This window comes from Leptinotarsa decemlineata, unplaced genomic scaffold, assembly GCF_025532065.1.
Source record: "Leptinotarsa decemlineata unplaced genomic scaffold, Ldec_3_MD MMD2_tig00000882_RagTag_RagTag, whole genome shotgun sequence".
NCBI lineage: Eukaryota > Metazoa > Arthropoda > Insecta > Coleoptera > Chrysomelidae > Leptinotarsa > Leptinotarsa decemlineata.
Window position 1 is genome coordinate 5,063,703 of NW_027412556.1, and position 17,139 is coordinate 5,080,841.

A 17,139-nucleotide genomic window follows, 5' to 3' on the forward strand; every position below is an offset into this window, starting at 1 on the left:
GGACCTCTATTTATTGATCAAAATTCAACAGGGAAACTGTATTTGAATATGCTGGAAACTACTGTTGACTCTCTGATCACTGAAATCGTCGCAGCGAATCCTAATGAATTCGATATGGATATTGAATTCCAACAATATGGAGCACCACCACATTACTCCAGACAAGTGAGAACTATTTGGATACTACATTTCCCGGTCGTTGGATTGGCCATTGAGGTCCTACAGAATGGCCAGCCCACTCGCCAGATTTGACACCTTTGGACTTTATATAAGGCTATTTGAAGCAAAAGGTGTACGAAACTGAACCTGCTTCAATATTAGATATACGGCAGAAAATAATAAAAATTTGTAGAGATATTGACATTACTGTGTTCGAAAGTGATCAGCTGTTCATATGTCAATGAGTTCAAAGCAGCCATTTCGAGCACCTTTGCTTATTACCTCATATTATGTACACAAATGTCAATGTATTCAGGCAATTTTAAATGTTCCGCCATCTTGTAGTAGTTGAAGATATTGACATTATATTATAGGATTGTGAAGCATTTGTCAGGAGCTTCAAAAATATGTGTCATAAAACCCCTCTTTTCATTCAATTTTCATTTCCCAGATGGCGTCCAGTTGAAAAATGCATCTGTCAATTTTACTTCAAAATAAAGTATTCATGCATTAATTTGCACTATATATGATCCAGTTCAATGTTTTACTTACTGCCCAAAAGAAACGTGACATCAATATGATGTTGTTCTTGATTTGGAGATGGAAACTAAACGCTTTATGTGTGCTGAACACACAAGGAGGACGATGCTTTTTTTTGCTACGGATAAAAAAGGTCCTTTCAGACGTTCCAGAGAAAAAAGTGTCTTGATACTATTTATACTACTAAATTTATAATTGACAGAAGATCCATCTCTTTTAGAGAACTCGTTTAATTTAAATACACTCGCAAATATTACAGAACATTGAGTTACTGGTGAGAATGATTCCCCTCTTGTGTTTTATCCATATTACAAAGACAATTAGGATTTTCACAGTGCTGATGATTGCTAAGTTTTAGTGTCTCATCTGTGTTGTCTCTTCTTGATTCGTATTCTCGACTGCGATCTGAAAAAAAAATCAGTTTTCGAAGTAATAATCATTTTTAAAATAATTCAAATCAATTTGTAATATTCTGCATGAGAAACATTTCTAATAATTCAATACCCCTATTCCGCGTTAGGGATCACACGTTAAAAGGTAAGACATCGTTAGTCCTCAACGGAAAAACATATTTTTATTAAAAAAATATATTCACGATTGTTTTGAATCACTGTCAACCAATCTTCATCTCCTTCAAATTGGAGATGTCGATTATTTTTACAATGATTCAAATCGATCTGTTATATTCTGCTGGAAAAACATTTTTAATAAGTCAATACTCCTATTGAAAAGCGCATCTCTACAAATAATACCGCTGACGATTTTTCTTAAGGACAAAACACAAACACTACAGGAGTATTCTTAAGGTGCTCTAAGAGCGGTGCCTGTGCGAAAGTAGAGATTCACGTTGGACTTGAATCGTTGGAGATTGAATTCAGTTGTGAAAACGTGCTCAGGAAGTTCATTCCACATAAACGCAGTTTTTCAAATGAAAGATTCCTAAACAGTGAAGTTCGAGGTGTACTGGGTTGATCCTCAAAACGATGAGCAGCCACAGTCCGTCGCGTATTTCTGATATGTACCGCTTATGATAGAATCAAATGTGCCAAGTCACTTGGACACTTCCCGTGAAAGTATCTATAAAAGAGAGACAAATCTCCAACCTCTCTGTGATGTTCCAGATTGTCAAGATTGCAAATGATGTTCGCGTCTCCAATCAAGGAGATGGATTGTTTCTGGATGGAATCCAGCAGCTTCAGGTTATGCTTAGGGGCGGATCTCCATACATGAGAACAATACTCCAAAGAAGATCTGATCTGAGCTTCATAAAACATCAAAAGTTGCTGAGGATTGTTCAGTTTTTTGGTGCGGAATACTGTTCCAAACTTTTGAGAAGGAGCCCTTGCAGTTCCAATCATGTCGCAGCCAAGACATATTGGTGTCTGTTTCAACCCCCAACAAACGTATTGAAGTGGAAAGCGGAATTGTATGTCCTGACATTATTATTTCCGATTGGAGAAAACCGATGCCTGGGTTTTTATTGCATTGAATTGAACCTGGTTACTTTCAATCCAATCCGAAATCACCTCTGGATGTCCTGGAATCTAAATGGAATGACGAGACAAGTGCGCTGTCGTCAGCAAAGCAATATATTACATGCTTGGTTTTTCCAATAAGTCGTTGATATACAATAAAGATGGGGTTGGAGACAATATGGATCACTGGGGAACACCAGCGTTGATTGATGATGAAAAATTGCTCACTGTAAACTAATATTCATACCCTTTCGATTGGGTTGGTATCGAGGTACGAGTTTATCCATTTGCATTTTTCAAAAACTACACTACACGATTTGATCTCCAAAAACTTTATTTATCACATGTTTCGCTAGTACAGTGGCTTTTTCAAGTGATTTATACATTACATTAATATTTATATTAATCACAATTTGGACTACCTCCAAAAAATTACCTGAACCTCTACAGGGTGTCCCGGTTCTTGAGGATAAACCTTGAGGTGGTGATAGCTGAGGTCATGAGTAGCTCATAACAGGAAAAAAAGTTTAGGTAAAAGTATTTTTGTTTTCGAGATATCGGAAATTTTTTTTTTCGAAAATCGGCGACTGGATTTAGTATTTTCAATGTTACGTCATAAAAACATGACTCATCCACAGCAAAAAAAAACCATTTTGTATAGCTAAATAATATCCGCACACGACAGTAATACCAAAAGCTTGCGATCATTGGAAATAACAGGAAAAAAAAATAAAATAAAATAAATTTTGAAATGAAACAAATTTCTTGGTCAACTTTGACCTATCACAGTGAAAAAAAATGTAATGTGCTTGGCTGAAAAGTATTTCAGAAAGTTGGCGCATTTAATGGAGATTCCAAAGTGGTGTAATAGTTAACTTTCTATCAGACATCCAAGAAAATATTGAAGCTAGAAGAAAAAAGGTATTAAGAATCCAAGAATAAATGGCAATATCAATTATCACAAAACATTAGCACTGGGTGAAAAACATCCACAAAATAAAAAATGATGTCTCAAAAAATAACAAAAGTAACGAGTCCAAACAGGTTTCCTTCCAAGGCCCCCTCCCCTTCGTTCCTGGATTCGATTCCTTAATGTCCTGCCAGTTTGGGACGCGTTCCACGTTTTAATTTATATACTCCTGATTTCTCGAATTTTGATGATTTGTCTTTATTATTTTTAACTAACTTTCCCAATGTATTACTTGTTCTCTATGGAATTTTTATATCTCGTTTCCTCAATAATGAAGTCACTTTTTCCGTTGGTTGTCCAACATACGTTAAAGCTCTATATTGTGATATATATTTCAAATAAAGTTCGTGAAGATCAAATCGTGAGGTGTAATTTTTGAAATTACTATTTGCCACAGATTTTGGTAGTGGTAGTAAAGAGGTATGAACCAAACTTGAATATATATACATCTATTTAATAACAGTATCAAACATATGTATATAGGTTCAGCACTGTCAAGATTTTTCCTGTTTTTATCTCATGCAAAAAAGTTTATTGCAATACATGAAAACACAGTTTACTATTAACTGATAAATGAGCTAATAATCATCAGACTCTCAATGTCTACCACACGAAAGCCAGTGGTCTTCGGATTTGCGTTTCGAAATCTAACCTAACCTGGCCTGTACTAAATGCAACTATAGTCCATTTTCTTAACGCTGCGAAATAATACAAAACATTTTTGAGTAGTTGGAATATAAATAATTAAGCGTTCATATAAAGGTTGTTTGGAAAGTTTTTTTTTTCGTATAATTCTATGTTTATGTTATGGAAGATTCCCACATTTTTAGTATCAAGAAGGAAAAGTAGAAGGACAAAAACTTCCTTTTCCATTAATTGTATATAACGAAATACCAAATGAACAATTTTCCAACACAAGAAAAATTTAAAATGGCAATAAAGAACTATTTGTTTTATCAACCAACATAATCATATGGGTTTGTTTTTTTGTTCAAAATCAGAACAATTCTGAAATTATGTATGACTATTTCTTGCATGAGTAATTTCCATTGTAGTTTCTTGGAAATAAACGAATAAAATATACCTTCATCTTTTCTATCTTTTTTGTCTCTGCCTTCGCCCTCTTTATTCTTGTCTACTATAGATTTGCGACTTTCCGTGGATTTCGTGAAGCCGTACGATGTAATTTGATTTTCTTCCGAATTTATGGTTTCTGGAGAGTACTGTGTTTCACCTTTTATTCCTGTCAGTTTCCGACCTCTGGTATTTCTTTTACTACCGCGTCTCTTTCTTTTAACCTTGCGTTTTCTACCGCGTTTTCGACCTTTATCTTCAGGTGTGCTGGGAGTAACTGAAAAAGTCATGTATATTTTTACTTTAAAAATGATTTAGAAATGAGAATTTTACATGACAACTCTTTTTGCGAAGACTGTATCCGTTATGATCGACATAAAAGTAATATATTTAAGTAAAGTAATATATTATAAGTAAAAGTAGATAATATATTAATCGAATATAAACTGAAAAAGCAGTTGTTCTAGGATCTTCCACTTCACCTATTCAATTATATAATTGAAAACATATTTTCCCAACTCATTTTTATTTCTTCTATTGATATTCTTTTATAAAGGGTGATCATTAAACATGCGGCAAAAATGCAAGGGACTATTCCTTGGATTATTCCAAAGATATTTTTTCCTTTGATGATTTTTTGATAGGGCGCTTTTTTTTGAAGACACGGAGCAAAAAAGAATTTCGACAATAACAATTTATCACCAAGAATTACATGTAATGTTCCAAGACAAAATTCCTCCTTTGAGTCACACAATGTCTTTGTTTCTACCAACCCATAAAGAGATAATCGATACCATTAATAGTCTCAAACCTAAAAAATCCCCTGGAATTGATGGTTTGGGAGCTGAAACTCTCAAACAAATTGGGGATCTCATTGTTGCTCCTTTTTATTACATAATGAATAAATGTTTTGATTCTGCCTATTTTCCAAAATCCCTCAAAATGGGTATCATTAAACCAATACATAAAGGAGGTAGTGAATCAGAAGTTAGTAACTATAGACCGATATCATTAATTTCAACTCTGTCTAAAATAATAGAAAAAATGCTAAAAAGTAGAATTTTATGCTTTATAAATGCGCACAAAATCATCTCAAGTCATCAATACGGATTCAGAGAAGGTAAATCCACTGAAGATACTATATATGCCTTCACAAAACTATTATATGAAGCAATGGATAAGAAAAAACCAGCTTTAGGTATTTTTGTGGACCTCTCTAAAGCGTTCGACACCGTAAATCATGAAATTCTACTAAACAAATTATATTCGTACGGCATTAGAGGAAAGGTACATGATCTCTTAAAGAGTTATTTGACTGATCGACAGCAACAGGTATGCGTAAATGGAGTCATCAGTGAGGTGAGAACTGTCACGTGCGGAGTTCCACAAGGAACTGTAATAGGACCAATATTATTCACTTTGTATATGAACAATTTTTTGTCTATGAATATAAAGGGAACAATTCTCAGCTTTGCTGATGACACAACGATAGTATATGCAGCGCGTTGCTGGAAAGATGTGAAAGTGACGGCCGAAACCGATTTTCAATTAATCAAAAAATGGTTTCAGTTCAATAAATTGACGCCTGATATAGATAAAACCCGTTATCTTCCATTCACATCCTACATTAACAATTTACCTCAACTGGGAAATCTGTATGTTGATAAAAGTACAACAATACCAGAAGCAGAATCTGTCAAGTATCTCGGAATCATAATAGATAGGCACTTACGCTGGGACAAACATACTAATTATATTACAAAAAATATTAGAGGTCTTATTGGTAGATTCAGATGCTTAACACAGTTTTTAGATGTAGGTACATCACTTGAAAACCGTATATTACTCATTAATCCAATCCCAATTGACATATGGAATAATGGGCTGGGGTGGAGTACTTGATTGTCATCTGGAAAAGGTGAATATATTGCAAAAATGGATTCTGAGAATTATTAAAAAAAAAGTAACTTTTCCCTCTAACGAACTCTTTCTTTTGAGTGGAACACTAGATATAAGACAATTATACTGCCAAAACGTTATTATCAACATACACAAATCTAAAATTGAACTGAAAGCCATCGGTCATAGTTATCCTACTCGAAAAAGAAATACAACTGTGCAAATTCCCAAATGTGAAAAAAATATTGGACAACGATGTACAAACTTCTTAGGTCATAAATTGTACAATTATTTTCCTCCAGAACTTAAACTGATCAACAACATCAACTCATTCAAACATAAATTGAAAATTTGGATGCAAACCACCGGAAGACTGTTTTTTAGTGATATAGTCAACAACAAAATTTGATGAAAACATAACTTTTGTAAATTATATATTATTCCATACTCTAATCTGAATATGATGAAATTTATGATTACGACAAAATGCCTCGATTGTGATAAAATTTTCTCGAATATGACAATCTCACTTTTAGTGTATTCAATACTCAAATTGAATAGTGAAGTTTCCGCTTTTGACAAAATACCCCGATTCTGACGCAAATTTCTCGAATATGACCCCTCATTATTATCGTAAAAGTGTTATCGTTAATTCGCTTCCACTGTATATATTTTAATTATAAGTGTTGTCAATATATTCAACTATTTTACCGTTTACGTATGTTTCTATATGATGCTTACTGAATATCAACTTACTTTTTCTCACTCACGCACAAGCAACCCCTTGCTTCTGTGAGCATAATATATGTTTATTATTCTATATTTATTATTTGTATTAATTTTTCTATTTGAAATAAACATTATTATTATTATTATTATATTATTATTAATTTACAAGAACTATTTAAAGTGACTCCCGCCCGCTCGAATGCATTAATCCACTCATGAACTCTTTCAAAAACACCAGGATCGTTTCTGATTGCGTTGCATCCAGCAGTTATCCTATTTCTCAAATCTTTCGCATCTTTCACTAGAGTAGTATAAACTAATTACTTTAGGTGGCCTCATAGAAAATAATCCAGGAGGTTTGAGTCCAGTGATCGAGCAGGCCGTTAGTGAGGTCCGCCTGTTACTGTTGAAAACTCTCGAGTTTCGAGCCAATATGCTAAAATGCGCTGGTGCACCATCGTGCATAAACCACATTGCATTTCTTGTAACCAATGGTACATCTTCGAGAAACTGAGATAGCGTCTATTCGAAAAAGGTTCCGTATACCTCGCTGGTAAGTCTTCCTGGCATAAATACTATTCCAATTAGGAAGTCACCTACAACTCATATCCAAACGTTTAACGAAAACTGATTTTGAATGCGATCTTCAAGCACCTCATGTGGGTTTTCTTCAGCCCAAACGTGGTTATTGTGGAAATTCCTTATGGCATTTCTTGAGAAACTGGCTTCATCGGTAAAAAGAATAAGAGTCAGTAGTTGAGAGATTTGAACCAAGTGCCTGAACTAGTTTCATATGGTATGAGTACAAAAAATAGTCTCTATAAGAATGTTCCAAATCGTCCCATTACTTACATTTGAAGTATTTGCAATTTTTCGAGTAGAGGTACCTGGATTTTCTTCTATCATGGCCAGAACATTCTCTTCTATTTCTACCGTTCTTACTGTCATTGGCCTTCCTGGTCTTCCATTTCGCTTCAATCCATCATGAAGTCGTCGAAGTCGAAAGTTTTTCTATTCGGCACACTACGATTGAGAAATCGTTGACTGTACAACCACCTAGCTTCCAATGGAAAGCCATCAGCAAGGCCATGAATGAAATGTATGTCAGCCATATCCATTCATGATAGAGGACTTCAATAACAAGACTTTGAATATTAAACACAGAAAATGCTCATCAAATAGACGAAGTCAATCAGTTTCAACATATTCGACAAATACAAATGATCACTTAGGAGACATACTATTCAAATTGAATGTCTGCAACCGTTCGTAGTAATCGGAATGTTGTTGATAGGTACCAACGAAATTGTTAGATTTTTTTATTACTTGATAGGTCCAGTGTAGTACACTATACTTTTATTTCGGCCTCGTTAATAATTTTAAAATTACCAAAATTGTCATTATCGCCCCGTGTCTTCGAAACAAATCATCAATGAACAAAATACCCTCAGAATAGTCCAAGGAATAGTCCCTTAACTTTTTGCTATGTATTTTGTAGTCAGTTATAATACCTAATTATGAGCACTTATTTTTCTTGGGACAGTGGAAATTATAAAATACCAATGTCATCGAAGAATGAACTGAAGTTTTTCAGTCATGAGAGTAGAAATAAGTTGGTTCTGAAAAAAGTTCAAAATGACAGCGTCACATAGAGAAAAAACGTGTGCGTTTCGGAACGCCCAACAGAAGTGATAACTTAAACTAATCTGAGTTGAACTATTTAATATTGAAATTTTTCAACTTGAGTGAAGCCTACTTCAATTTTATTTATATCAATATGATAATGTGAGGATAGGTTACTCATTAATAAAATATTCAATGGATTATTATGTACATGCTACCATAAGCCAATTGTTACTTTTGTGGGACATATACAAAATTAGTATCATCATTTCACATAATAAAAAACACCACGTGCTTGCCAGTTAGATTTTTATAATACTGTCAACAATACAGTCTAACCCACACTAAACACTGATCATATGTCCGCCGTAAGAGGAGGAGTCTGCCTTCCGCTGACGTATGCGTGAGAGAAAGGGAAGCCAGGCAAACTGGTGCCGTTACGCATTAGGTAACGAAGCAGTTTATCCTCTCTTACGAAAATATCACTTTAAAAATTAAGAGAGACGGTGATCATCTATTCAAATGATATCTGGAAATGTAGAACAACTAAATTAGAGAACTCACCTCGAGGAGAAGTTGTATAGGAACTATAATCAGAGACATATTCATCGGTTCCACTTGGTACGGAACTCTCATGTTTCCTTTTTCTACCCCTCCTCTTCCTACCCTTCCTGCGACCTCCTTTTCTTCCCCTTCTATGTTGTCGGGAGTAATCATCGCAAACCATCATCCGTTGAAAATCTCTGAACACTTTATATTCCCTCGGCTGCAATCCAAGTCTGTACCTTCCCGATTTCTCAGTTATCAACCCCGTAGCGAGGCCGTGTTTGAGGGCTTTGTAGAATTGATTCGCGTCACTCCTCAATTGTTTCCGTTTCATCGAGAGGATTGAATCGACTTGGCTCATTATTGTTTTCGTTGACGAACCTTTCTTCTCTCTGAGATGCGCTATTGCGTCCAATACTTCGTTGAAGAGTCTTGGATGTGGGTTCCTAGTCTTCATTATGGTCTTCATTTCCTCTGGACTGTTTTGAGTGGCTTGATAGAACTAAAAATGCAACTGAAATTTCAAATTCATACCAGGCAGCCTGTATTATAATAGTATACAGGCAAACATCTAAGGGACTATTCCTTGGACTATTCTAAAGATATTTTGTCCTTTGATAATTTTTGATAGGGCGCTTTGTTTCGAAGATACGGAGCGAAACATAATTTCGACAACAATTTTTTACCGAAAACTATATGTAATGATGATCCATCAGGATCGTTTCTAATTGCGTTACACCCAGCAGTTATTCGATTTCTCAAGTCTTCCACATCTTCCAATGGAGTAGTATAAACTAATGACTTCAGGTGGCCCCATAGGAAATAATACAGGGGCTTTAAGTCCGGTGATCAAGCATGTCATAAGTGAGGTCCATTTCGACCAATCCAACGATCTCCGTATGTTACTGTTGAAATCTCTCGAGCCAATATGCTAAAATGCGCTGGTGCACCATCGTGCATAAACCGCACTGCAGGTCTTGTAACCTATCCTGGTATATCCTCCAGAAACTGAGGTAGCGTTCCTTCCAAAAAGTTGCGGAATAGCTCGCCGGTAAGTCTTCCTGCCAGAAATACAGGTCCAATTAGAAAGTCACCTACAATTCCCACCCAAACATTCAACAAGAACTGATGTTGAAAGCGATCTTCAAGCACCCCATATGGATTTTCTTCAGCCCAAACGTGGTAATTGTGGAAATTTCTCATGGCATTTCTTGAGAAACTGGCTTCATCGATGAAAAGAGTAAGCGTTAGTAGTTGAGGGATTTGAACTATTGTGCAATACGTAGAAGAAAATCTGCAGGAAGAAGTGCCTGAACTCTTTGTATGTGGTATGGGTACAACAAATAGTCTCTTGGAATGTTCCAAATCGTTACATTTGAAGTATTTGCAATTTTTCGAGTAGAGGTGCCTATATCTTCTTCTATCATGGCCAGCACATTCTCTTCTACTTCTACCGTTCTTACTGCCATTGGCCTTCCTGGTCCTCCATTTCGCTTCAATGCTCCTGTTTCACGAAGTCGTTGATGTATACTCAGGAAGGTTTTTCTATTAGGCACATTGCGATTAGGGAATCGTTCACTGTACATCTGCGTAGCTTTCAATGATTATGAAATGCATGTCAGCCATCTCTGCGTTTCTATAGCCATTCATGATAGAGGACTTCATTAACAAGACTTTGAATATTAAATACAGAAAATGCACGTCAAATAGACAAAGTCAATCAGTTTCAACCTATTCGATACATACAAATGATCACTTACGAGACATACTATTCAAATAGAAAGTCTGCAGCCGTTCGTAGTAATCGGAATGTTGTCGATAGGTACCAACAGAATTGTTATATTTTTTATTACTTGGTGGTTCCAGTGTAGTACGCTATACTTTTATTTCGGCTATGTTAATAACTTCAAAATCATCAAAATTGTTATTGTCGAAATCCTTTTCGTCCTGTATCTTCGAAACAAAGCGCCCTACCAAAAATTATCAAAGACGAAATATCCGTAGAATAGTCCAAAGAATAGTCCCTTGATTGTTTTCGTATGTTCAATAAACACCGTGCATGGTTAATGGTATAGTTCCCGACCATACTCACTTCATTAGACTACATCGTTGCGAAACAAATACATTTTTATCTGGCTTTTTAATGTAATTTTCGAGTAGTAGGGCCATCAAATGGGATATGCCATTTTTGTGATGCTCAGTCATTAATAAAAGAACCGAATTATGTAATTATGTTGAAACCAAAGCTCATAAACAAAGAATTCGCGATCCAAACCGGACAGTATTGTTTCTATCTGAAATATCCATATTTATAGCTTGGGAAATCTAGCTGTGTCTCTGAATATTGGATACGCAGTAGCCGGCGAAGTGGGGCGAGAGGTCATCAACGTCGAGGAACTCGTATTGAGAACATCGAGTTAGTCATAAAAAATTTCAACTACAAATAAAAACAGATGAATCGAAAGTTCCAAGATTGTGATGGATGATGCTAATTTTATTCGACGCAGATGCATAATTGATTTAATAATAATAATAATAATGATAATTGAATTTCACTAGTTCGGACTTCCATTGTCTATTATATAAAATGATTTGAAATCCCTGAAACAAGTAAAAAAGAATAATTAAAAAAGAATAGTTGAAAATAACAATTATATTAAGCAACAATAAACCTGAAATGAAATGATAGTAAAATAACCTACAAGTAAAAATATAATAATTGAATAAATAAAAATTAAAGGAATGCAAAAAGAAAATAATAAAAATAAAAAAGTGTAGAGATTCCAAGTCACGTTAGTTCACTATTTTTATTATTTTCTTTTTGCATTCCTTTAATTTTTATTTATTCAATTATTATATTTTTACTTGTAGGTTATTTTACTATCATTTCATTTCAGGTTTATTGTTGCTTAATATAATTGTTATTTTCAACTATTCTTTTTTAATTATTCTTTTTTACTTGTTTCAGGGATTTCAAATCATTTTATATAATAGACAATGGAAGTCCGAACTAGTGAAATTCATCACGAAACATTGTCAATCACCTTCAAACAAATAATGATAATTATTTATTCCTATTATTATTATTATTATCTGCACAAACTTCAACAGATCTGGTCATCGGAACTGTCGGGGAAGAACAAAGTTGCTGCAACAAATATGCTTGCCGTTCCAATCTTACTCTACTCATTTGGAGTAGTGAAGTGGACTCGGGAGGAGCTGTATCAACTCGACGTAAAGACCCAAAAAATGATGCATCTCTATAGGAGTTTGCATCCCAAATCGTCTGTTCCACGATTGTACTTCCCCCGACAACAGGGAGGCCGTGGACTTTTGAGTTTGGAGTGTCTACATGACAGAATGGTACTGGATACAGCCTGTAAAGTCGTCAGGAGTTTGGATCCCCTTCTCTGCGTGGTCCGTGACCATGAGATACCAGGAATTGGAGCATTTCTCTTTAGGGCAGCTATATGGTCGAATTTGCTCACACCATAAGAAAGACGAATGCAATTGTTTTGTATTTTTGTAAGCGATTTACATCAATTTTTATCATAGCAGGCCCGTAGATTATATTGTAATATGCTAATCTAGACAATATGAGGGTATCGCAAAGTATCAACATCAATTTGGAAGTCATAATATCTCTATGTGAATGCCAATTTTTGGAAATTTTTACAAAAAAAATCGATTTGTAAACCAAAACAAGTCTGAAGACTGTATCGGGGAAAGATGTATACGACTAAGAAAATGAGTATTTATACTCTCAATAATGATTGAGAGTAAAGCGCGTTGTCATATCTAAATTTTACGTTACCAGTTTATAGCAGAATCAAAATATAGTAAGCAGTAGAGTTGTAGGTTGTGGCAAATTATAGATAATACACAATACTAGTACGATTAAAAGGTATTATTTATGACAAAAATCAGTAATGAGCTTGTAATGAGTAATACTTATACATTTCCTGATTACTGATCAGTTAAAATTCATTATTTTCTGTATAGTGTTAGATATTTATTACAACTAGTGGCAACGCTGTACGCAACGATATTTCTGTCTTTGTCACTTTACCGTAACTTCCATCTCATCGTTGCAGTCCTCACTAATGTACTTGCAGCCATGAGCGTATCATTGGTTTGTGAATTATACAGCGTGAATTGTACGTTTTACAGTTAAGTTAGTCAGCAATCGACGTGTTGTGATAACAATTGGTGGAAATAATAGTGCTAATAAGTGTTTAAGCGTTACATGATTATATTTCTACACCGTTCTCAAACTACTCAAAAAATGGGAGACATGGTCGGGCCTTCTACGTCGAAAAAGGTAAAACGGTCGGAGTCTCGGTCAGTAAGAGAAAAACAAATTGTTCTGCGAGTATTTCACTGTCTTGAAAGAGATCATCAGCCACCAAAAGATGACTTTGTGCATATGTGCTGTAATTCTACGTGTGTACCTCCGAATAACCAACCGGGCATTTCTACATCATTAAGTTCCACAATTACAAAAGATAAATTAGTTGATATGTGCTCTGATTATACCGGTGTACCAAAATCATCGATTTACAAAATACTAAGAGAGGCAGAAATTCATGGAGACGTACAAACGCCAAAAACTAGTAGCGGACGAAAAAAAATCACAGTTGATGAAGAAGCCAAAACCAGTATACGCAGAACTATTCACAGTTTCTTTTTCAGAAATGAGCTGCCCACACTTCAAACAGTTCTGGAGGCACTTAGCGATCATGAATTGGTCCCAAAAATGGGTAAAGAAACTTTTAGGAAACTTGTACACGAAATGAAATTCACGTACGGAAAAGTTGACAGGAAAAGCATTCTCATTGAACGTAAAGAAATAATAGCATGGAGAAGAAACTATCTAAGAACAATTGACGAATTTCGGAAGCTCAAAAAAAAATTGTACTTCATGGACGAGACATGGGTTAACCAAGGACATACGGTAAAAAAAGTATGGCAGGATGGTAATATAACAAGTGCACGACAAGCCTTTATTGAAGGTTTGTCAGTTGGGTTGAAACAGTCATCTGGAAAAGGTAGTCGTCTGATAGTTACGCATATAGAAAGCGACAGTGGATTTTTACCAAATGGTGAATGAATATTTAAATCTAAGAAAACAGGCGACTATCATGAAGAGATGAATGCGGAGGTGTTTGAAAAATGGTTTGAAGGCATCGTTCAACTTGTGGAACCTGGGTCTGTCATCGTCATGGACAATGCCCCATACCATAGTCGACATTTAGAATCATTACCGAAACAATCATGGAAAAAAGCAGCAATTCAAGAATGGTTAATTAATAAGTTGACAGGAAAAGCATTCTCATTGAACGTAAAGAAATAATAGCATGGAGAAGAAACTATCTAAGAACAATTGACGAATTTCGGAAGCTCAAAAAAAAATTGTACTTCATGGACGAGACATGGGTTAACCAAGGACATACGGTAAAAAAAGTATGGCAGGATGGTAATATAACAAGTGCACGACAAGCCTTTATTGAAGGTTTGTCAGTTGGGTTGAAACAGTCATCTGGAAAAGGTAGTCGTCTGATAGTTACGCATATAGAAAGCGACAGTGGATTTTTACCAAATGGTGAATGAATATTTAAATCTAAGAAAACAGGCGACTATCATGAAGAGATGAATGCGGAGGTGTTTGAAAAATGGTTTGAAGGCATCGTTCAACTTGTGGAACCTGGGTCTGTCATCGTCATGGACAATGCCCCATACCATAGTCGACATTTAGAATCATTACCGAAACAATCATGGAAAAAAGCAGCAATTCAAGAATGGTTAATTAATAAGAACATCCAATATAACAAAGATAGTTTAAAGGCAGAACTACTTCAGCTAACAAAATTACACACAGACAAATATAAAAAATTTGCAGTGGATGAAATGGCGTTAAGTCGTGGAATTACAGTTTTAAGGTTACCACCATACCACTGCGAATTAAACCCAATAGAATTAATCTGGGCGCAAGTAAAAGGATATGTGGCACGAGAAAACAGAACATTTAAATTAGTGGACGTGCAACATCACCTACAAGAAGCTATTTGAACTGTTTCTACAGAAGACTGGAAGAAATGCATGCAGAATGTTTTAAAAGAGGAGCAAAAAATGTGGGACGTAGACAACCGTATTGAACACAATATTGAACCAATCATAATTCACTTTGATGATAGCGGTAGCAACAGTGACGAATCTGAGGTTGAAGATTAGACGAAAATTTGTACATTTACATTTATATTATATTCTATTATCAAAAATTTGTAATTTGTATTTTCTAGTACCCCTGACGATGAGTTTAAGTTACTCGAAAGCTTGAGAATAGTTATAAAGAGGTCACTTATCAATTGCTGCAACCCAATAGTGAAAAAAAGTTATATATATATATATATATATATATTTTAATTTATTTGGTACCTACTATAATTACCACAATTATTACTCCGTTTTCATAAGGCCCACCTAATGACTACAACGATTAGGTAAATTACGATATTGCAAAGTTTTAATGAAATAAATAAAAAATGTGTATGAATATTTTAACTAATTGTACTAAGAATTTTTCTTTCATTCTTAACCTTCTCAAAAATTAATAAGCACGCCCCCGATTTGCTGTCAACTGGGCTTACTTCTACTCTCAATCATTATTGGTTTTAGTATAGAAATAAAATCTCGAAAAATGTATGTGTTCCAACTTACCTTCACAAAAGGTTTTGGTAAAATCAGGCATTTACCTTCAATGGTTTATACATTTTAAATAATTTCTCACGGTATATGAAGTGTTTAAATACGTTTCCATATCGAAAATTTTGTAAATCGAAAGTTAGGATTTATATGACATACCGTCAAATACTCTTGATGACAGTTAATTTCGAACTATAAAGGAAAATACATATTCACCTTACCGTCATTTAAATGTGTATGATGACACCACTACTATTCATCAATAACACTCTCACTACTAATTTCAATTTTGCAGTCCATTCCTTTTTCATCACAGTGACATAAACTCGTGAAATTTTGACAACTCGAAACGAGAAAACAAAGTTGATGAACTGAAACTGTTACTTAGCACCGATAAGCCCAATACACATCAACTTTGGGTAGAATTAATTTTAGTTACAAGGTAATTCATTTCAACAGCCAAAGGAAGATATACCTATATAGGTAGAAAGTGGGATGAGAAATGCGTATAATAATAATAATGATATAGTTTTGGTAAACATTGCTTTTTTGAGAAATCATAGTCAGCACATCAAAAACGTAAGTCCTTCCATCACTTTCACAATGGAGAAGGAATTCCACAACGAATTGCCTTTCTTAGACGTATTGGTGAAGAGTACCGACACTAAATGGGAAACATCGGTTTATCGAAAACCCACTCACACAGGACAGAATTTGAACCAGAAATCCAACCACCATCGTTCGACTAAGAGAGGAATCATCAAGACTCTACTAGACCGTGCTTTCGAACTCTGTAATACAAAGGAAGGTATCGAAAAAGAAATAAGCATCATCAAAAATTACCTTCAACGGAATGGTTACTCCAGAGTGATGGTAGAACAGTCTTTAGCTAGAAAACAGCAAGAGCTCCACAAGGAAGAGAAACCACCACAACCAGTACTTGTACTTCCCTACATCAGAGGATTATCGGAAAGGATCAGAAGGATTGGGCCCAAGTATAAGATCAGGACCTGCTTCAGATTTGGAAACACTATCCGTAGAAGCCTCACAAAAACCAGGCCACCAAACGCGGACTGCGATTCCAAGAGTTGCGAGTGCGGAGAATCATACATCGGTGAAACTAAGAGGCCATTGAAAGTTCGCATTACTGACCACAAGAAACACACACAGCGAGGAGAAAACAGCAAATCCGGAATAGCAGAGCATATTTGGACTCATCAACATAACATCAAATGGGCTCAAGCTGAAATCATCTACAAAGAGGAACACTGGTTTAGGAGAAAATTCAAGTAAGCCGCGTATATGTTGTCCAACAACGCATTTAGTCAAGCTAGCGTAGAGATACGCAATATATGGAAACCTCTCATCAAGCGAAAAACGACCAACTCCCGCCAAACGGTCATCTCCCGCTAAAACCAATGA

General features: G+C 35.3%; 2 protein-coding genes across 4 annotated transcripts in view; one reads left to right on the top strand and one right to left on the bottom strand.

Moving 5' to 3' along the window:
• Positions 1-17,139, top strand: part of LOC111514446 (adenylate kinase isoenzyme 5) — a 64,495-nt gene that overhangs the window by 10,931 nt on the left and 36,425 nt on the right. The window lies entirely within an intron of this gene.
• LOC111514447 (uncharacterized) lies at positions 910-16,097 on the bottom strand. 3 transcript variants are annotated; one of them, XM_074174873.1, is made up of 4 exons: positions 15,939-16,097; positions 9,034-9,517; positions 4,229-4,495; positions 910-1,104 (listed from the first exon to the last, which is right to left on the bottom strand). In XM_074174873.1, exons 1-4 carry the CDS (start codon positions 15,942-15,944, stop codon positions 968-970), a joined length of 894 nt encoding a protein of 297 aa, XP_074030974.1. In that variant the 5' UTR covers positions 15,945-16,097; the 3' UTR covers positions 910-967. The 3 variants fall into 3 exon arrangements, with proteins under 3 accessions (XP_074030974.1, XP_074030976.1, XP_074030975.1); XM_074174875.1 differs by having other exon boundaries at positions 9,034-9,529; positions 15,939-16,094; XM_074174874.1 differs by having other exon boundaries at positions 15,934-16,093.